The sequence below is a fragment of the Ranitomeya imitator genome, chromosome 2 (genome assembly GCF_032444005.1).
Source record: "Ranitomeya imitator isolate aRanImi1 chromosome 2, aRanImi1.pri, whole genome shotgun sequence".
Taxonomy (NCBI): Eukaryota; Metazoa; Chordata; class Amphibia; order Anura; family Dendrobatidae; genus Ranitomeya; species Ranitomeya imitator.
The window spans coordinates 520576741-520600022 of NC_091283.1; the positions used below are offsets into that span (position 1 = coordinate 520576741).

Genomic DNA, 23282 nt, shown 5'->3' on the forward strand with positions numbered 1-23282 from the left:
TTCCTGGGCATGTGTATTTGTGATATTTTACCCATAATCCCCATACAGAATAATAATTATACCCATATTCCTATCAGAAGTAGATGAAATATGTTCCTGGGCATGTGTATTTGTGATATTTCACCCATAATCCCCATACAGAACAATAATTATACCCATATTCCTAGCAGAAGTAGATGAAGTATGTTCCTGAGCATGTGTATTTGTGATATTTCACCCATAATCCCCATACAGAACAATAATTATACCCATATTCCTATCAGAAGTAGATGAAATATGTTCCTGGGCATGTGTATTTGTGATATTTCACCCATAATCCCCATACAGAACAATAGATATACCCATATTCCTATCAGAAGTAGATGAAGTATGTTACTGGACATGTGTATTTGTGATATTTCACCCATAATCCCCATACAGAACAATAGATATACCCATATTCCTATCAGAAGTAGATGAAGTATGTTCCTGGGCATGTGTATTTGTGATATTTCACCCATAATCCCCATACAGAACAATAATTATACCCATATTCCTATCAGAAGTAGATGAAGTATGTTACTGGACATGTGTATTTGTGATATTTCACCCATAATCCCCATACAGAACAATAATTATACCCATATTCCTATCAGAAGTAGATGAAATATGTTCCTGGGCATGTGTATTTGTGATATTTCACCCATAATCCCCATACAGAACAATAATTATACCCATATTCCTATCAGAAGTAGATGAAATATGTTCCTGGGCATGTGTATTTGTGATATTTTACCCATAATCCCCATACAGAATAATAATTATACCCATATTCCTATCAGAAGTAGATGAAATATGTTCCTGGGCATGTGAATTTGTGATATTTCACCCATAATCCCCATACAGAACAATAATTATACCCATATTCCTAGCAGAAGTAGATGAAGTATGTTCCTGAGCATGTGAATTTGTGATATTTCACCCATAATCCCCATACAGATCAATAGATATACCCATATTCCTAGCAGAAGTAGATGAAGTATGTTCCTGAGCATGTGAATTTGTGATATTTTACCCATAATCCCCATACAGAATAATAATTATACCCATATTCCTATCAGAAGTAGATGAAATATGTTACTGGACATGTGTATTTGTGATATTTTACCCATAATCCCCATACAGAACAATAATTATACCCATATTCCTAGCAGAAGTAGATGAAGTATGTTCCTGAGCATGTGTATTTGTGATATTTCACCCATAATCCCCATACAGAACAATAATTATACCCATATTCCTATCAGAAGTAGATGAAATATGTTCCTGGGCATGTGTATTTGTGATATTTCACCCATAATCCCCATACAGAACAATAGATATACCCATATTCCTATCAGAAGTAGATGAAGTATGTTACTGGACATGTGTATTTGTGATATTTCACCCATAATCCCCATACAGAACAATAGATATACCCATATTCCTATCAGAAGTAGATGAAGTATGTTACTGGACATGTGTATTTGTGATATTTCACCCATAATCCCCATACAGAACAATAGATATACCCATATTCCTATCAGAAGTAGATGAAGTATGTTACTGGACATGTGTATTTGTGATATTTCACCCATAATCCCCATACAGAACAATAGATATACCCATATTCCTATCAGAAGTAGATGAAGTATGTTCCTGGGCATGTGTATTTGTGATATTTCACCCATAATCCCCATACAGAACAATAATTATACCCATATTCCTATCAGAAGTAGATGAAATATGTTCCTGGGCATGTGTATTTGTGATATTTCACCCATAATCCCCATACAGAACAATAGATATACCCATATTCCTATCAGAAGTAGATGAAGTATGTTACTGGACATGTGTATTTGTGATATTTCACCCATAATCCCCATACAGAACAATAGATATACCCATATTCCTATCAGAAGTAGATGAAGTATGTTACTGGACATGTGTATTTGTGATATTTCACCCATAATCCCCATACAGAACAATAGATATACCCATATTCCTATCAGAAGTAGATGAAGTATGTTACTGGACATGTGTATTTGTGATATTTCACCCATAATCCCCATACAGAACAATAGTTATACTCATATTCCTATCAGAAGTAGATGAAGTATGTTCCTGGACATGTGTATTTGTGATATTTCACCCATAATCCCCATACAGAACAATAGTTATACTCATATTCCCTTCTTGCTATATTACAAGAAGTAATTTCCTGGGCTGCATTTGTAAAATGTGCTGCCATCTAGTGGTGGAGTCTAGTATTGCAGCCCATCATCCCCTCATCCCATCATCCCAATATGCAGTTTAGTCCGTCCCGAGATAATTAAGGCTAAGTGCACACATTTGGTTCTATATTGAATATTGTTAATTGATAGACGGTTGCTATTACGTTCTTGTAAGTGCACACATTGCAGAATCTCCGCGCCAATTCCGCATCTCCTGCCGTGGGTACATCACATGCGGAATTGGCATGCGTTTTCCCGCTAAACACTAGCGTTTTACAAGCGTTATTAGCTTACAGAATGCTAGCGTTTTCCCCGCGATCTGTAGCATCGCTTGGAAAACTTGACAGGTTGGTCACAATTGTCAAACACAGTGTTTGACAAGTGTGACCAACTATTTACTATTGATGCTGCCTCTGCAGTGTCAATAGTAAAAAGATATACTGTAATGTTAAAAATAATTAAAAAAATCATGATATTCTCACCTTCCAGCTCCTCACGATGCTTGCGCTTCCAGTAATGCCTAGCGGCAATGACCCCATATGACGTAGCATGACGCGAGACCGCACGCCATCACAGGTCATTGCCACAAAGCATCACTGGGAACGGAAGCATCGCGAGGAGCGGGGGCGCTGGAAGGTGAGAATATCATGATTTTTTTTTATTTCAATTCTTTTTTTTTTTTTTTAAACAATTATATGGTTCCCAGGCCTGAAGGAGTCTCCTCTCCTCCACCCTGGGTACCAACCGCACATGATCCGCTTACTTCCCACATAGTGGGCATAGCCACATGCGGAAAGTAAGCGGATCAATGCATTCCTATGTGTGCGGAATCCCCATGATTCCCCACAAAGAATGAACATGCTGCGTTTTTTCCAGAATGCGATTCCGCTGCGGAAAAAAAAGCAACATGAGCACAAAAAAATGCGAATTGCATTCTAATAATAGGATGCTTAATGTATGCTCTTTTTTTTTTGCGGCTTTATCGTGAAAAATCCTGAACGTGTGCACACAGCCTGAGAGGCTGGCTGTGATCAGTGCCTGGTCAGGTAGCTGCATGTAGGTTGGTGCTGTCTGTAGAACGTAGCTGGCAGCTGGGCTCTATGCAGCGGACACAGCAGGTCCCGGTTTCCCCGGTGTGGGCCCTATCCACAAGACATGACCTCACACATGCAGAGATCTCCATTGGCCGTACTTACTGCCTCACAATATATGGAAGATATGCTTGGTAAACAGTGATACCTCCTGAAAGAGTTGGGAAGTTTCCCGGACACCCCATGTCTCCTCTCCCTGCGCTTCTCTGTGCTTTCTGGGCAATGCAGAGTTGTCTACCGTTTCACCAACCGTTTAGTTGTACTAAATGCTAAACCTGACCTGCCATTATGATTCTCCAGGCCATTACAAGTTCGCAAATACCAAACATGTATATGTTCTTTCTTATTTATGTAATGAAGAAAAATTCAACGTTTGTGTAAAAAAAGAAAAAAACCACCCCAGCGCCATTCTCCGGGTTCAGTCACTGCGCTGAATATACAGAGCGGCATCTGTAACCATGTTGCCGGCGCCAATGTGGAGTCAGTGTCACTTAGGTCCCGGTGCGTGGTTACATCTGCCGCTCTGTATACTTGGAGCGGTGACGGAACCTGGAACGCTGCTGGGGGCAATAAAGTTAATTTTCTCTATGCATTGTTCGGGTAAGTTTGGGCACCGGGTAGGTTAGTAATGCCATTAACCTGCAGATTAACCCCATATCTGCAGGTTAATAGCATTTTTCTGGTGACAGGTTCCCTTTAACATGATACGTTGCCGTATAGTGGCCCATAATATATGGTAGAAACTGCAGTCTGAGGTATATATTGGGAAAGGCTCTGACATGTTTGAGCAGAACCTTAGGAGAAAACGTCACTGGTGACTGCATCTTGTACATACAGGCAGTGTGGGGCGGACACCGCCACAGAACTTGTAATAGATAAATGGTAATTATTACATTACAGTTCGGCAGCCGCGACACGTGCAGGGATTGCTCATCACTAGTGGGGACCATTCTCCTAGTGGCTGGTTCTTACCTTGTCACTTTGTCAAGGGGAGGTTCAGTACCTTTATACTATTGACCTATGATTGTAATAGTTTAGCAATATCAGACAGCTGGTGGGCTCTCGACACCCACACTGATTAGCAGCTATAATGTCCGGCAGTCTGACAAAAACATTGCATAGGAGCTGAATCGCATTTTTACATACTGTTTAGTGGCTCCTACAGGGCTATGCATATATCAGCTTATTCTTTTCATCAGGAGCTAATCTGTGAGATTAGGCAATGGCTACTAAACTGCGTATGGAGCATTGGTGGTGTGCGCCGTGCACTGCATTCGGCCACTGCAGGTGATTACAGCTGATCGGTAGGGTGCTGGGCCCCAACTAATAATGTTTATCATTGGAACAGGTCATTAGTATAAATGTACTGGACAACCCCTTCAGGCTACGTCCCCCCCCCTCCCCCCCCCCCCCAATGAGCTTTTTGATGATGTAGAATCTCTGCACCTAATGTTTAAATTGGGTTACTTGATTATTTCTTTTCATTGCGTTTGTGTGCGTTTTTTTTTTTTAAGCATGGGTTTTTTGGACTTTTTGGTGTCATGCTTCAAATAAAGCTACCGTACTTTCTTTTTGATACTAGCCAAAACTGGAAAACTAAGCCTATAATCAAAATAATTCAGTTCAATTATCATAGGGGCCCAGAAACAGCATTTGGTCCTATAATTACCACCAAATATAATATAAATTATATTAGTCTTTATGACAAAATTTATTATACTTTATGAACATACACTAAAAACACAATTGCAGAAGATAAAAACCATAAATAAAGCCCTAAAAATATGCAGTGTGGCAAGATTAAAAACCGCGTGATTGACCATAAATGGTCAATCAAACTAGAATTAATAACATGGGTATGGCTATAACATAGAGTCCTTGTAAACCTATATGAACAGCCAATGCTACATAAATAAATCACTTAGTTTTCACCTAGGTAGTCAGCAGACCCCCTGCATTACCGTCCGCATAGTGAAGATATCAGTCACACCCCTACACCCACCATGTGCAATCATGCACAGAAGAACCAACACTGCCCAGTACTCTGATGCGCGTTTCGCTTATACCTATGTCTGGGGGCCACATGCAGGCTTCTCCGTAGGACAGGAAAGTTTTTGAAAAATACATAACTGAGAAGAATACATATTACCAGGATTTAGATTTAATTCATGTTAATGTTCTATACTGTACAAACAATCCTGCTTTAATTTTTCTTGCAGTGTATTTGAAGGAGAGCTCTCCGAGACCATACCAGTGGTGCATGCGTCAATAGCTGGATGCAGAATTATTGGAAGGATGTGTGTAGGTGTGTACAGATCACAACCATGACATGGCATACAGCAGTTTCTATAAAGAGATGTTAGTTTTAAAATGTTTGTTTTGTGATCCCTCTTGTAATGTTGCAGACTACAGTTCACACTGCCCCCAAAATGCTTTACATTGTCCAGGTGGATAGGCATCAGACATCAATCAAGCCTATGACACTTGCAGATGTTCAGATAATCCACCACGCAATTGATCTGTATGTGCCGACTAAATGCCAACAGGTCACACTGCTGTTTGGCTGCAGCCTGTATAAATCCTAAAGGGGGTTTCTAGGTGTGTAACATTGATGACCCCCGAATGATCTGATATAGAAGCCTTATCCAAAGGATATGCAAACCGTATTAGTTCCAGAAAAGACTACATCTGTTTAAAGAGGTTTTCCAAGTTAAAAAGAAAGGTCTGCAGTAAAGGTACCGTCACATTTAGCGACGCTGCAGCGATCCAGACAACAATCCTGATCGCTGCAGCATCTCTGTTTGGTCGCTGGAGAGCTGTCACACAGACAGCTCTCCAGCGACCAACGATGCCGGTCCCCTGGTAACCAGGGTAAACATCGGGTTACTAAGCGCAGGGCCGCGCTTAGTAACCCGATGTTTACCCTGGTTACCAGCGTAAAAGTAAAAAAAAAAAAACACTACATACTTACCTTCCACTGTCTGTCCCCCGGCGCTGTGCTTTCCTGCACTGACTGTTATCGCCAGCCGGAAAGCACAGTGGTGATGTCATCGCTGTGCTCTGCTTTCCGGCCGGCGCTCACAGTGCAGAGAAGCACAGCGCTGGGGGACAGACAGCGGAAGGTAAGTATGTAGTGTTTGTTTTTTTTTTACTTTTACGCTGGTAACCAGGGTAAACATCGGGTTACTAAGCGTGGCCCTGCGCTTAGTAACCCGATGTTTACCCTGGTTACCAGTGAAGACATCGCTGAATCGGCGTCACACACGCCGATTCAGCGATGTCTGCAGGGAGTCCAGCGACGAAATAAAGTTCTGGACTTTCTGCACCGACCAACGATGGCACAGCAGGATCCAGATCGCTGCTGCCTGTCAAACTGAACGATATCGCTAGCCAGGACGCTGCAACGTCACGGATCGCTAGCGATATCGTTCAGTGTGACGGTACCTTAACCGTGTGACAACAGACTGCTGAATTGTGACAGTGTGCGATGCAGACACTGTCATGATTTCTCTGTATTTCCTCATGTAAGTGGGTGGTCGAGTGACTGCATGTATGCGATCTGTGTGTTTGCGGGCACATCATGCTGACTAGACTCTTATCCCTTTCTTTCTGTGTCCTATTGAGAGAAGTGCAGAAAAATCTAATTGCTATGTGGCTGCGAGTACATATCATATACATGCAGTCACGTAACCATGCACTCGCATGGGGAGTACAGGGTAATCATGACAATGTGCACATTGCACACTTTAATGATTCGGCATAAAGTGACTGCAGACTTTTCTTCTCGACCCCTTTAACAAAGTATTTATGGAAAATGGAAGGCAAATTCTGATAAAAACCCTCACTGTAACACCATATTTGTCTGAAATTTCTTTGAGCTGCTTGTAAGGAGCATAAAGATATGACCTAAACATTAAATAGTCTATAGGTTATTTCTTTTCTTTTTTAGCTTTGAATTTGTGTTCACATTTTATGTAGGAAACCGAAATGGCCTTCTAGTCTCAAACAACACAACAGATCAAGAACTCCAGCACATCAGAAACAGCTTACCGGACTCTGTACGAATCCAGAGGGTTGAGGAGAGACTTTCCGCTTTGGGGAATGTGATGGCTTGTAATGACTACGTAGCCCTTGTACACCCCGATCTTGACCGGGTATGTGCTGTTTGTTTTTTAATATCTACTGTAAACATTTCTTTAAATTCTCTTGGTCTTTAGGCATGTTGCCTTTGATAAGCCGGACAGGCACTGTGTCTACGCTGTCTAGACCCAAGGCATGTCCGTGCAATCTTCTCCCTGCCCAGCACCAGTGGCTAACGTGTCTCCCTGCCAGGCAAAGAACAAGGACAAGCCACCGGGGATATGTCTTACATGAGACACCTAGTCCCAGGATGGCTTTTCAAAGTATCTTGCAGTGAGACTTATCGGCTGCTATTGCACAGCATGAATCTGATGATGCCGTTTCCTAGTCCCAAGCAGTAGACCGTTCTCTATCTGTACTGTCCAAAACAGAGAATATCTCTTTAAGAGGAATCTTTTTTTAAACCAACAAAAGAACCCTATACTTGCCTTTTCAAGTCTCCTCCAGTTTCGTATTTCCACACACACACCTATTCTGGAATTATTCCGGTCTGTTTTACTGTTGCTGTCGCCTCCACTCATTGTGGCCAGCGATAACAGTGGTGCTCCCCAAACTGTAAGGTTGGCCTTACCAGTGAGGCACGTTTCATAGAAGTGATCATATACTGCCTGCTATTGGTGACAAAATTGGTGACAAAAAAAAAACAACTGACCTGATGGATAGGGTGGCCAAAGCGCTGGCCAACCATGGTGGGTCAATTGCTGCACAATTTTTCTACAAATTAGTATGTAATTTGGTCATTGCAGTGGGAAAGTTGTCGCCTACTGTGGCCGATCACGCTGTTTGGCCCTAACCTAATGTTTTGTTACAAATGGTTCATCATTGATCCATCAAATTCTTCTTCCCTTCTGTAAAATGTAAGACAAGACACAAGGATAACATAGAATAATGTACTTTCTATAATCCCTGCTCTTTATTTTCTTTTTGTGTTTCAGGAGACAGAGGAGATACTAGCAGACGTTCTGAAAGTAGAGGTTTTCAGGCAGACAGTTGCTGAGCAAGTTCTTGTTGGCAGTTACTGTGCCTTTAGTAATCAGGGGGGTTTGGTTCATCCCAAAACATCAATAGAAGACCAGGATGAGTTGTCATCATTACTCCAAGTCCCCTTAGTGGTAAGTAAAATAAGATAAGAATGAATGCTACTTCAAAACGCTATATAAAAGCTTGCTTCTTAGGCTAGGTTCATATTGCGTTAGTGCAACCCGTTTAGCGCTACCTACTGGGGAATTTTGGAAAGTTTAGTAATTTTGAACATATAGATAAGGGTATGTGGGGAAAAAAATGGTAGTCAAATTTGGCATTCAGATTCCACAGCCTGGGACTTTTGTTCTTTTCCCTCAAGTTTGCTTTTCCAAAGTAAATGTGCTTGTTACTTTAACCCCTTACCGGCATCGGACGTACTATACCGTCCGATGCCGGCTCCCCTGCTTTGATGCAGGGCTCCGCGGTGAGCCCGCACCAAAGCCGGGACATGTCAGCTGTTTTGAACAGTAGAATCGCGATCTGCCCGCACCTATTAACTAGTTAAATGCCGCTGTCAAACGCAGACAGCGGCATTTAACTACCGCTTCCGGCCGGGCGGCCAGAAATGACGTCATCGCCGACCCCGTCACATGATCGGGGGTCGGCGATGCTTGTGAATGGTAACCATAGAGGTCCTTGAGACCTCTATGGTTACTGATTGCCCGTCGCTGTGAGCGCCACCCTGTGGTCGGCGCTCACAGCACACGTGCAATTCTGCTACATAGCAGTGATCAGCAGATCGCTGCTATGTAGCAGAGCCGATCGTGCTATGCCTGCTAGCCTCTCATGGAGGCTATTGAAGCATGGCAAAAGTAAAAAAAAAAAAGTTTAAAAAAATGTGAAAAAAATAAAAAAAACATAAAAGTTTAAATCACCCCCCTTTCACCCCAATCGAAATAAATCAATAAAAAAAATATCAAATCTACGCATATTTGGTATCGCCGCGCTCAGAATCGCCCGATCTATCAATTAAAAAAAAGTATTAACCTGATCGCTAAACAGCGTAGCGGGAAAAAAATTTGAAACGCCAGAATTACGTTTTTTTGGTCGCCGCGACATTGCATTAAAATGCAATAACGGGCGATCAAAAGAACGTATCTGCACTGAAATGCTATCATTAAAAACGTCATCTCGGCACGCAAAAAATAAGCCCTCAACCGACCCCAGATCACGAAAAATGGAGACGCTACGAGTATCGGAAAATGGCGCAATTTTTTTTTTTTAGCAAAGTTTGGAATTTTTTTTCACCACTTAGATAAAAAATAACCTAGTCATGTTTGGTGTCTATGAACTCGTAATGACCTGGAGAATCATAATGGCAGGTCAGTTTTAGCATTTAGTGAACCTAGCAAAAAAGCCAAACAAAAAACCAGTGTGGGATTGCACTTTTTTTGCAATTTCACCGCACTTGGAATTTTTTTCCCGTTTTCTAGTACACGACATGCTAAAACCAATGATGTCGTTCAAAAGTACAACTCGTCCCGCAAAAAATAAGCCCTCACATGGCCAAATTGACGGAAAAATAAAAAAGTTATGGCTCTGGGAAGGAGGGGAGCGAAAAACGAACACGGAAAAACGAAAAATCCCCTGGTCATGAAGGGGTTAATGGTAAATTGCCATATATATTTAAAGGGAGTCTTGCCAGGATTTTGCTACCCCCATCTGAGAGCAGCATATTTGAGGCTCCGTGGCTGCATTATTAGACAATAATTGAACAGCCACAGCACATACGGGGATTGGCTAACAGCCGCAAATCGTGGAGCTGCGGGGACTTGGAACATATTACTCAAGCACCCACGATACTTTGAGAACGCTATTTCCTAGTACACTTATCACTAACAGAGACCCTTGTTCCAGCGGAGTCATTTACTGGATTTCTTGCTGTAGTTTTATCTGCTACTGATGTACCAGTTATGAGTTCATTATAACCCCAGCCACACATTATTGGCAGATTTCTGCCTATGCACAGTGTACAGAAAGCTGCCAGTCCGTGGTGGGGCGGGGTTATACACAGCTTATGAATATGGAGGACTACTTGGCATGAGGTTTACTAGTTTTCCCTGTTTTACCAGCAGGAGATTATGAAAAGTACAGCAAGCAGCCTAGCAAGTAACATGTCACTGGAATTGGGGTCTCTGTCCCCATGTCATGCTTATGTCATTTTAGGTGGCAAAAACCTGATGACCTATTCCCTGTTAAAGGGAACCTGCCATGTTCCCAAACGCTAATAACCTACCGTAATTCTATGGTGCTTATCTGCAAGTTAATAGCATTGTAATGCCGCACTGAAAGACTGGCTACCATGAGGACATGAACTTTATTACTCCAGCTGTCAGTCATACAGGCGTGGCCAGCTCTGCTGCAGTCTTTAGTCAGAACATAGTGAGCAGCGGCTCTAACCATTCCTCGCCACTGACTGATGGCTGACTCTGCACAGATCCACTGCAAGTCAGTGCTGGCAGCTCAGTTACAGCGGTCGCTCACTGTGTACTGAGCGGTGACTGTAGCTGTGCCGGCAGCACCACTATGACTGAAAGCTTGAGGCTGCCGAGAGGAATTAAGTTTTTCCTCCCAGTATCCAGTCTTTCAGTGCTGGGGCTGCACAGCGTTAGAATGCTATTAACCTGCAGATTAACACCATATGTAAAAGTTTATAGCGGTTTGTGACATGACTGTTTTCCTTGTCAGCAGGATTGTGCACAGTAACCTACAGTGTCAGGTCGGCTCCTTTACACTGATTAAAAATACCTTGGCTGATGAAATCTGTCTTGTGGTGGTTTCTTAATCTTTTTTTTTTTCCTTTGGAGGAGAGAATTTTTTTGTTTGTTCTCTACAAAGGTGGCACTGCCGACGCCTGCTCAGTAGCAGCCATTGGATCACCAATAGCTGCAACTACACAGGCTGGCGTCTGCCTGCAGAAGGGTTTTATTTTCTTTTCAGAATAGAGCAATCTTTATCCTATAATCTCTATCCCAACCTGACACTGTCTGTAGGTCACGTAATGATAGAAACCACGGCACTCAAGGTTTGTAGGAGGTGCACAAGTTAGGTATCCAACCCGTCAGTCATGTAGAATAAATTACTTGGCACTCAAGAGAAATTCTTTGCAAGGTAAAACGTGAATAGTTCATTTATTAGGTGCATCCAGTTCCATATAAATTGAACGTTTTCGGTCTAATCAAAAGACCTTCATCAGAAAAGGTTATAAAGTACTGTAATACATGTGTGGAAAAACACAAAGGAAAACATTTTTTAGAAAATGATGCACAGAGAAATATATAGTAAAAAACAGATATGGTACACATTGCTCAATGGAGAAATGATAACTAAACAGACATCACATGTTACACGAAGAGCAGACAACAGCGGCGGTCTAAATGGATCCGACCTGGTGCTCCGTGAGTGGTGAGCTTCGTGGTGGAGATGCTAAAGGCTGTAAATGTGTAGGAAGGATAATGCAAGAGAAAAGAGGGCAAGGAGACACATCACGTCCAACTGAAAAACCGAGCGAGTGGATAGCGAATAGGCCATCCCTAAAGGATACAGGAAGTGCGGTAACCTCTATGACTAGTGGTTGACGGACTAAGGTGCACAGTGAGATGCCTGAAATATAAAACATGAACATGTAAATAATACATAATTGTCATTGTGCAGGAATAGTGCAACATGTATGGGCACACAACCCCGTAGGGAGAAGAGAGCATAAGAATGAGTAGAGGGCAAGAGAACGGACCCTGCAGTGTGACCACCTACAACCTGCAAGAATGAATAGAGAAATAGCCCAGAGTAGTAAAAGCATATACTAGAAAATTATATTATAGCTACCTGGATGATTAGGGCAATCTGATAGGGCCCATAAGGTGCCAGCAACAGAGCAGGCCTAGGGGAGGGAGGGCGCCTAGGAGGAACAAGGAGAGATAGAGGAACACCTAGCCAAAAGTTGTCTATACCAAGGTAAACCCCTATAGAGTACTAGTCACCATTACCTGTAAGGCAGAGGGTATATAAGGCGAGCGCTGTGGGGGGCGAGCAAATCGCAGGAGCAGACGCGCTGTTGAAAAGAAAATATAATGAGTGACTAAGTCTCTAGGCCGAGGCGGAGTGCCGAGAGAGGGCGAGCGTCACTGTATAATGGGGCAGAGAGTACCTGTAAAGCCGGAGGACCCCGGCGCCGTGTAGCGAAGGCTGTGAGACTCCCAGGGCTGGTGTCTGGCTGGTGGCACTTCCGGGTTTATGTGCGCGCCGCCAGGCAATCACCTGACCCGTAGCGTCATAGCAGACACGTGACCGGGTCGGCGGCGCGTGCGCAGAGAGACAAGGACGGAAGGGAGCTGAAGGGCGCTTGCGCCAAGAGAATGAGTGCCGGAGGCTAAAAAAGAAAGCCAGAGGCGGCCCTATACAGCGAGGGGAGAGAGGGGGGAAGGGCGAAACTACAAGGGAGAACAAACGCAGGGAAATTAGAGAGGGCAAGGGAGGCTGGACGAGGAGAACTCAAACAGGGTATATGCAAAATAAAGAGGTAAATGACCTAATACAGAGAAAGGAGGGAAGGTCTAGAACAGACCTCAAAGGTGGTCACACGCAGGTGATATAGAGACCAGACTAATGCTCTATATCTAGAATGGCATTGAGTGTGGATACTGTACCATATGGGGTGGGGCCAGTGCTCGGTGCGCAGGACGTGACTAGCGGTTCTGTGAAAAGAGGTAAAACAGAAAATTAAAAACATGACATAAACAAATGCGATCAACACATTCCCTGGTTGTGCTCACTTTACATAGACTACAAAACCAGGAATTACAAAAAAGCTGAAATATCGTAATCTCTATTTAATCCCTTTGGTTCTAAGGTCTGGAGCGTATAAATCCAATAAGCTTCCCTTCTTTGAAGCATTCTGGTACGGTTTTGTCCTCTTCTAGGGATATCCACCTGTTCTAAAACCTGAAACCGGAGTTGGGCAATACCGTGATTTTTTATGGCAAAATGGTGTGGGAGGGGAAGATGTGTCTTGTTGCATCGGATGGTGGATTTGTGTTGGGCCACTCTTTCCCTTACTGCTTGCGTGGTCTCGCCTACATAGGCTAGGCCGCATGGGCATTTGATGAGATATACCACGAATGTGGACTCGCAGGTATAGAAGCCTTTTATGGGAATGGCCTTACCAGTTTGTGGGTGAAACACAGAGGAGCCCTTTTGTACATTACTACACTGTAGACAATTGAGGCAAGGGAAAGTACCACGTTTCTGGGTGTGAAGAAAAGTTTGTTTTGGGACCACTGAACCTGAGCCAATATCTGCCTTGACCAGCCTGTCCTTAAGGTTTCTAGCACGCTTAAAACATGGTAGGAATGGAGCTTTAAATTCTGGAACTGTCGGGTAACTTTTGGATAAGATATTCCAATGTCTCCTAATGGTAGATTGTACCAGGCTCGAAAAGGGATGAAAGGTAGAGACAAAGGGGATGGTGACTAGTACTCTATAGGGGTTTACCTTGGTATAGACAACTTTTGGCTAGGTGTTCCTCTATCTCTCCTTGTTCCTCCTAGGCGCCCTCCCTCCCCTAGGCCTGCTCTGTTGCTGGCACCTTATGGGCCCTATCAGATTGCCCTAATCATCCAGGTAGCTATAATATAATTTTCTAGTATATGTTTTTACTACTCTGGGCTATTTCTCTATTCATTCTTGCAGGTTGTAGGTGGTCACACTGCAGGGTCCGTTCTCTTGCCCTCTACTCATTCTTATGCTCTCTTCTCCCTACGGGGTTGTGTGCCCATACATGTTGCACTATTCCTGCACAATGACAATTATGTATTATTTACATGTTCATGTTTTATATTTCAGGCATCTCACTGTGCACCTTAGTCCGTCAACCACTAGTCATAGAGGTTACCGCACTTCCTGTATCCTTTAGGGATGGCCTATTCGCTATCCACTCGCTCGGTTTTTCAGTTGGACGTGATGTGTCTCCTTGCCCTCTTTTCTCTTGCATTATCCTTCCTACACATTTACAGCCTTTAGCATCTCCACCACGAAGCTCACCACTCACGGAGCACCAGGTCGGATCCATTTAGACCGCCGCTGTTGTCTGCTCTTCGTGTAACATGTGATGTCTGTTTAGTTATCATTTCTCCATTGAGCAATGTGTACCATATCTGTTTTTTACTATATATTTCTCTGTGCATCATTTTCTAAAAAATGTTTTCCTTTGTGTTTTTCCACACATGTATTACAGTACTTTATAACCTTTTCTGATGAAGGTCTTTTGATTAGACCGAAAACGTTCAATTTATATGGAACTGGATGCACCCAATAAATGAACTATTCACGTTTTACCTTGCAAAGAATTTCTCTTGAGTGGCAAGTAATTTATTCTACATAACTGTCTGTAGGTCACTTTGCACAATCCTCCTCGCACGTTCCTTTTAAGTGTAATTACACTTTCAGGTAATGTTCCAGGATTTCTGGAAGTCCTTGTGTATGTGTACATAAGGAGTAAAACTATCTGTCATTTGTATTCTGCAATTTGGCAAGTTTTTACTCTGAGCTGGGAGTCTCGGCAGTTTTTTTTTTTTTTTTTTTTTTTTTGTGGTTTTGGTTTAGGTTTTTCTTGAGCTTCTCCCTGTAGGTTTATAGATCAAATATATAATGTGATCTCTCAAAGACTGATTTTTTTTTTTTTTTTTTTTTAATGAAAAGTTTGCAGTCACTGTGTGAATGCAGACGTATGAATTCTCCCGGTGAATGCATCGTTTTAGACGTGACAACCCCCTTTAAGCAGTTTTGGAGCGTGATAAGTGGATTTATCTCTTACAAAGTTTCTTTTTGCTTTTTTCTTGGGCTCTGTTAATGAAAGCAGTGCTGGAGAGCCCGCGCGATGCTGGGCTATGATGTGCGGTGAAGCTCTGCACACAGCCCAGTCATTCGGGGAGACTGGGACCTGCCTCAGTGATGCCGGGTTGGCTTCTAGTTCCGAAAGTTGATGTGACATCACTGGCAGCTGCAGCTGGGGGGTCACGTCATGGGGATGAGCAGACAACGATAGCGCCGCTCACAAGCACATTTGGAAACGCAGAGTATTTAAAGAGAGACTCCAAGGTTCATATCTATCTGCAAGTGGACAACTTCTTTTAAGGCATGCTCTTCAAAGCACATCTAGGCAGACGTATCAGATTTCATAAACTGAGTTGTTTTATCACAGTATTTCAGTACCTTATCCAATCGTTCATCAATATCTCGCACAATTCTTGCACTTGTGTTCATACACTGGTACACACTAGGTTTGAGTCATCATACAGCTCTGTGGCCGCAACTTATGAAGCCTGGCATAGTACATTCTACTCTTAATGAAGGGTTGTGGTGGAGTAAGCCTATGTGCACACGTTGAGTATTTTCTTGCAGAAATTTCTGCAAGGTTTCTGCATCTCTAGGCAGGAGAGAGGCTACTGCAAAAACGCACGTTTTTGCATGCGTTTTTTGTACAGCAATGAAGGCTTTTTTTTTTTAAGCTAAATAAAGATATTAAAAAAAAAAAGTTGGTATTTCTTGGCTCAACACCAAGTTTTCATGCTGATGCAGTGTGGTATCAGGGTAATGGGATTAGAGCAGCAGCTGTCATTGACAAGTAGTTCCAGGCCTAGTCATAAGGTGTCAGCTGGACACCCTCATTACTAAGCTGATAAGTAAACACACACAAACCTACCCATACATTGTCACCAGCCTATGTAGGAGTGTTATCAGAATGAATGTACATAGGCTGTAGCTAAACAGCAACTGTTAATTTTAAAGAAAAAAATGGAAAAAAAAATGTGCGCTCTCGCAATTTTAATAACCAGCAGATGGAAAGCCGACAGCTGGGGGCAGATGTTTATAGTTTGGGAAGGGGTAATATCTATGGAGCTTCCAAAGCTATTAATATCAGCTCACAGCTGTATACTTAGCCTTTGCTGGCTATTAAAATGGAGGACCCCCCCAAAAAATGATGTGGGGTACCCTTATAAATAATAACCAGCAAAGGATATGCAGGCAGCTGTGGGCTGATATTAGTAGCCTAGGAAGGGGCCATGGATATTTGCCCCTCCCAGACCAAAATCAGCTCTCAGCCACCCCAGAAAAGATGCATCTATAAGATGCGCCAAATTTTGCGCTTAGCCTCACTCTTCCCACTTGCCCAGTAGCTGTGGCAAGTGGGGTTCATATTTGTGGGGTTGATGTCACCTTTGTATTGTCAGGTGACATCAAGCCCACAGGCTAGTAATACAGAGGTGTCTATAAGACACCTATCTATTAATAACCCCATAGTGATATTGTATAAAACAGAGACCCAGAATAAAGTCCTTTATTTGAAATAATGACACTCCTTTAATGAATCTTAATTAGACCATAATTGCCAAACGCCTAATCCACCGAAGCCAATGTTTCCTGTAACAAAAATAAAATAAACCACAAATATTCCTCATCTGTCAGCAGAGAAGATCTTTGTGTGGAAACTTCCTGAAGAAGAAGCCTTTGAGCTTCGAAACGCGTTGAATAAACCACCCGAACACCCTAACAGTATATCTGGATCTATTATTTGTCGCAGCAGCGCAGATGTAATCCACATTTCATTTATTATAGCAGAGAAGATGATACATAATGTCACACGATGATCCTGATCACTTTGAGAGCAGTCACATCAGTGATGTGACTGCTCTCAAAGACAGCCGGCAATACACTGACAGGAGGGAATTGCTTCCGCAGTGTATAGCACTGAGCTGCAGTGAGAGAGTTAACTGGAGTTAATCAGCTGATCAGCTCCGGTGATCTCGATTACGGCACCACTGCCACGTGGGAAAGTTCTCACTCAGCGGTGCTGTAAGTGAGAGCATCGGAGATGACGGGCTGATGAACTTCGGTGAACTCTCTCACGGCAGCTCAGTGATACACTGCGGGAGCAATTACCTCCTGTTAGTGTATCACCGGGCAGAGCAGTCACATCTCCCGATGTGACTGTTCTATACGTGATATCACCGTGGGACAATCTGGATTACGTGGACTACGGCACACATGGAATATATGGTGGATTATTTTACATTATTTCTAGGACGCAAGGGCATCGGGGATTAGGCGTTAAGGTGAGTGTTTTTATTTTTTTATTTTTATGGGAATATGTATGTAATTTTACTTAAACTGTGAGCACAGGTGCCAGCAGATGATAATACTATCCCATCAGCGGCACCTGCTGTCACTGTTATCAGTGACAGCAGACATAGCCTGATAGAAGCAGTAGTCTCATCGGCCTACGCCAGCTTTTTGCTGCAGGATCACGCGGACATCGGACAGCATGATTCCGCAGCACTGTGACCGACAGTACTGGCGGTAATGTTACTGAGGGTGACAGTCACAGCTACGGGATCACGCTGACAGTCTTAAAACTGATTGTCTCCCCGGCGGTAGCGTTACCGCTGATAGGAACCACCGCGCAGTTGTTTTCCATGCTGTCACACATGACAGCGTGGAAAACACCATAGGAAGATGGTAAAACGCAACACAAACTCAGCAAATCTGCAAACATTTTTATTCCTGTGTTTTTGCTGCGGATTTAACTGACTCAATTGAAGTCAATGGGTGCGGAAATGCTGCCGAAATGCACAAAGAATTGGCATGCTGCAGAAAAACACGCACTGCAAATACGCACGGAAATTTACTGATCATGTGCAGAACACTTCAGGATTGACATTGAATAAGCTTGCATAAGGATTCCATTACATTTTTGGACCATTTCTGCGAGGAAAAAAAGCTGCAAAAACGCATCGTGTGCACATAGCTTAAGAGGCGCTTGGTTCACTTAGGGGGCAAGCCTCTTAATCAGTCAGGGCACATTTCACAACTGGCATGCCTCATCAGAAATCTTACTCTAGTACCTTATATACCACAACTGATCATCAATTAGATGGCCGAGTTTTGCCACATGCACTTCCTGCCGAAATGCCCCCTACTTTAGCAGCATGAATATGTAAAGTTGCAAAATTTTTGCACAACACCATGTTTCGTCAAAATATAGCAACTTTTTAAGATGGTTTAATCTAGAATATTCTGGCGTGTACAAACAAGGCACCATTTTTATTTTTTTATACTGATACTATATAAATAATCTAAATTATAATTTTCATTGTCTTTATTTCATTATTGAATTACCAAAAATATAACCCTCAAAAAGCATGTTGTGAAAATCAGTATGTATAAAGAACGTTAAAACATTTTATTTTGAAATTTGAGCATTCAGTTAAATGTATCCTGTCAAATCCTAATCACTAATTGACACTAACTTTAATTGTCTTTTGACAGGCTGGTACAGTCAATCGAGGTAGTGAAGTGATTGCAGCAGGAATGGTTGTCAATGACTGGTGTGCTTTCTGCGGTCTGGACACGACCAGTACAGAGCTGTCAGTCATAGAAAGTGTATTCAAGCTAAGTGATGCTCAGCCAAGCACCATTGCCACAAACATGAGAGACTCTCTAATTGACAGGTATGATACTGTTTTCTAGCTTTTGTTTTAGTGTACAGCACTAGGAAACCTGTAGTCTGAAACTAGAGGGCGACTTTGGCCATGACATAGGTCACAAGGCCAAATATTGCAGTATGCTCCTAATGCATTACCACATAATGCTAGTGAATGGGGGTCCTATTTTGAACCTCAAAGTACCAGGTCACTCAACTTAGAAAAAATCCAGATTATAACTTTTTGTGACTTGCTTGACTCTTGTGAGTTGCAAAGTGACCCCCTTTCATTCAAACTATGCTGTAGTATAGCAGTGAAACTGGCGATCTTTGGCTGTAAACCACAGTGTGTATCCCAGGCCTAATTGTCGAGTACATATCACAGCAGTGTTTCAGTTGTGTGCTTTTTTGCTCTGCAACAAAGCTGTGAAAAACTCTTTAGGGTGCAGCTTGTACCCTTCTTGCACATTCAGAAGGAACGGAAAATATAAGGCCTTACACTGCTTCCGGCTAGACCCACTTCTGGCATTGCCTCAAAGTTCCATCTAAAAGTGTCCTGATTTCAAACATTATGTTTAAAACCACAAAATCCCCATGTAAGGGCATGTAGACACAGTTGTGTGTGTGTGTGTGTGTGTTTTTTTTTGTTTTTGTGGTAGATTCTACTGTAAAAGCAACCCGAAAAAGCACTAACTAAAGGCTCAAAAAAATGAATATATGTATTACCATGTAAGAACGTGTTTATTCATATGGTTTTCTTTTGATAGTCTTTTAACCACTTCAGGTTTCCAAAACACTAAGCTGTTAAAAGAATTCAGCTGACTTTCTTCAGGCGGTTTTTTTTTCGGCTATATTTTATAATGCAAGTAATTGGGGAGGCTCAAAGTTTCTAGCATGTCACTGAGCATTTCGCCAGCGTTTTTGCTTCAAAAACTGCTAATGTTTTTCTTGCTCAATGTAGATTAAAAATAAAAGCATCCAACAAGTGCCAGTCCAAAAAAAGTGTCTCCAAACTGATGTACAAAACACCAAAAAACCCTTCAGTGATCAAAAGTGTTGTGCTAACTACTTTGGTATGGAAGAAAGATGTATATAGCACTACAAGCTTAGGCTGGTTTACAATAGCATATGCAAAGTTGTCTGAATGCCTTTCAGAAAGTGTGTTTAGTTTTTGTTTTTTTGTTTTTTTACATCCGCATGTCTATTATGGACAGCTGCATTGCATCTGTTAAGAATTGTAATGGATCCATGCAAAATCCATAATATGGGGATGGCAAGTCGTATATGATCTGTGCTGTTTTTTTTTTTGTGTATGTGTGCACCTTTATTGACTTTTTTTTTTTAATCTTTTCTCCTTCCTTTTAGCCTTACATAACCAGAGTATCCTGAGATCAGCTGCTTGGCCATTAAGAAGATCACTGCACTGTATTACTTAAGCTGCTGCTTCACCTGCTAAATGATGTGCGCATTAGTGGAACAGATGTTTGTGTACAACCTGCATTTAAAAGGAAAAAAATAATAAATTCAAACAACTGTATATTGCACTTACACTCTTTAAATGTAATAAAATTTTAAAACCTAATACTGTAAGATCTATTTGCCCATAAAATCTACTAAGGCCAGGTTCACAGGGGCATATTGTACAATCCGAATATGTACCACAATCCTAATATGTACCGCAATACCTGGGATAAGTCTCCTAACCCAAACTGATAGCCTCTTATTAGGCTGTATGTTAGGGGTCAGTAAACCCGTAGTCAATCAGGTATATGTTTGGATTGTTAAAATAATGAATACTCCTAGAGGTTTAAAGTCAAGTTTGTGATATACAGTCATGGCCAAAAGTATTGACACCCCTGCAATTCTGTCAGATAATACTCAGTTTCTTCCTGAAAATGATTACAAACACAAATTCTTTGGTATTATTTTCATTTAATTTGTCTTAAATGAAAAAACAAAAGAGAATGAAGCAAAAAGCAAAACATTGATCATTTCACACAAAACTCCAAAAATGGGCCAGACAAAAGTATTGGCACCCTCAGCCTATTACTTGGTTGCACAACCTTTAGCCAAAATAACTGCGACCAACCCCTTCCGGTAACCATCAATGAGTTTCTTACAATGCTCTGCTGGAATTTTAGACCATTCTTTGACAAACTGCCATTTTTAGATCTCTCCACAGGTGTTGTATGGGATTCAGGTCTGGACTCATTGCTGGACACCTTAGAAGTCTCCAGTGCTTTCTCTCAAACCATTTTCTAGTGCTTTTTGAAGTGTGTTTTGGGTCATTGTCCTGCTGGAAGACCCATGACCTCTGAGGGAGACCCAGCTTTCTTACAATGGGCCCTACATTATGCTGCAAAATTTGTTGGTAGTCTTCAGACTTCATAATGCCATGCACACGGTCAAGCAGTCCAGTGCCAGAGGCAGCAAAGCAACCACAAAACATCAGGGAACCTCCGCCATGTTTGACTGTAGGGACCGTGTTCTTTTCTTTGAATGCCTCTTTTTTTTCTCCTGTAAACTCTTATGTTGATGCCTTTGCCCAAAAAGCTCTACTTTTGTCTCATCTGACCAGAGAACATTCTTCCAAAACGTTTTAGGCTTTTTCAGGTAAGTTTTGGCAAACTCCAGCCTGGCTTTTTTATATCTCGGGGTAAGAAGTGGGGTCTTCCTGGGTCTCCTACCATACAGTCCCTTTTCATTCAGACGCCGACGGATAGTATGGGTTGACACTGTTGGACCCTCGGACTGCAAGACAGCTTGAACTTGTTTAGATGTTAGTCGAGGTTCTTTATCCAATATCCGCACAATCTTGCGTTGAAATCTCTTGTCGATTTTTCTTTTCTGTCCACATCTAGGGAGGTTAGCCACAGTGCCATGGGCTTTAAACTTCTTGATGACTCTGTGCAAGGTCGACACAGGAACATTCAGGTCTTTGGAGATGGACTTGTAGCCTTGAGATTGCTCATGCTACCTCACAATTTGGTTTCTCAAGTCCTCAGACAGTTCTTTGGTCTTCTTTCTTTTCTCCATGCTCAATGTACACACAAGGACACAGGACAGAGGTTGAGTCAACTTTAATCCATGTCAGCTGGCTACAAGTGTGATTTAGTTATTGCCAACACCTGTTAGGTGCCACAGGTAAGTAACAGGTGCTGTTAATTACACAAATTAGAGAAGCATCACATGATTTTTTTGAACAGTGCCAATACTTTTGTCCACCCCCTTTTTTATGTTTGGTGTGGAATTATATCCAATTTGGCTTCAGGACAATTCTTTTTGTGTTTTTTTTTTTTTCATTTAAGACAAATTAAATGAAGATAATACCAAAGAATGTTTGCAATCATTTTCAGGAAGAAACTGAGTATTATCTGACATAATTTTGGCCAATATATTGTAGGGATTGGCTCAGGTGAGCAACGGTAGGGCCGCAGTAATGAGGCAACACACAGGCTTCCAGTCCAAACTTCTGTGGTTTATTGACACTTTAAACAGTCCGAGACAGAAAGTAAAAGAAAAAACCAAACATACTCCAGCTTGGAGAACCACTGGTCTCAGACTCTCCCTTACACGGGACGGGCTTAACTAAGCGGCTGCCAGGTGAGCGGCTTCTGCCAGGTGCCATTCCCAGGGTTGCTAACAGTCATGTCACCATCCTTTGTGACATGTGTCGCAGATAAAACAGTTCAGGCTCATTCCAGCCTAGCTCCACACCCAGACTGACGTGTCAAACAAAAGAAACTCCATTACATAGTCTATAGCCACACCCACAGGTGAGGTATTATTATTATTTATTATAGCGCCATTTATTCCATGGCGCTTTACATGTGAGGAGGGGTATACATAATAAAAACAAGTACAATAATCTTAAACAATACAAGTAATAACTGGTACAGGAGGAGTGAGGAACCTGCCCGCGAAGTCTCACAATCTACAAGGGATGGGCGAGAATACAGTAGGTGAGGATAGAGCTGGTCATGCAGCGGTTTGGTTGATCGGTGGTTACTGCAGGTTGTAGGCTTGTCGGAAGAGGTGGGTGTTCAGGTTCTTTTTGAAGGTTTCGATGGTAGGTGAGAGTCTGTGTTGTGATAGAGGGTTCCAGAGGAGGGGTGATACGCGAGAGAAATCTTGTATACGATTGTGGGAAGAGGGGAGTAGAGAATGAGATCTTGTGAGGATCGGAGGTTGCGTGTAGGTAAGTACCGGGAGACGAGGTCACAGATGTATGGAGGAGACAGGTTGTGGATGCCTTTGTACGTCATGCTTAGGGTTTTGTAGTGGAGTCTCTGGGCAATG

At 42.3% G+C, this 23282-nt stretch overlaps 1 protein-coding gene and 1 long non-coding RNA gene across 2 annotated transcripts; one reads left to right on the top strand and one right to left on the bottom strand.

The window, feature by feature from the left end:
- The first annotated feature begins 5565 nt into the window (after window positions 1–5565).
- LOC138664797 (eukaryotic translation initiation factor 6-like) lies at window positions 5566–20565 on the top strand. The gene is made up of 5 exons (XM_069751771.1): window positions 5566–5648; window positions 7322–7497; window positions 8419–8595; window positions 18830–19011; window positions 20349–20565. Exons 1-5 carry the CDS (start codon window positions 5639–5641, stop codon window positions 20356–20358), a joined length of 555 nt encoding a protein of 184 aa, XP_069607872.1. The 5' UTR covers window positions 5566–5638; the 3' UTR covers window positions 20359–20565.
- Window positions 11619–13550, bottom strand: LOC138667549 (uncharacterized). Its single transcript, XR_011318813.1, has 2 exons — window positions 13153–13550; window positions 11619–12109 (listed from the first exon to the last, which is right to left on the bottom strand). It is a non-coding gene; the product is annotated as an uncharacterized lncRNA (long non-coding RNA).
- Window positions 20566–23282: the final 2717 nt, after the last annotated feature.

Coding starts and splice junctions, on each gene's coding strand:
- LOC138664797 (XM_069751771.1), top strand. Junction 7,498..8,418: donor TACACCCCGATCTTGACCGG/GTATGTGCTGTT, acceptor TTTGTGTTTCAG/GAGACAGAGGAGATACTAGC. Junction 8,596..18,829: donor TACTCCAAGTCCCCTTAGTG/GTAAGTAAAATA, acceptor GTCTTTTGACAG/GCTGGTACAGTCAATCGAGG.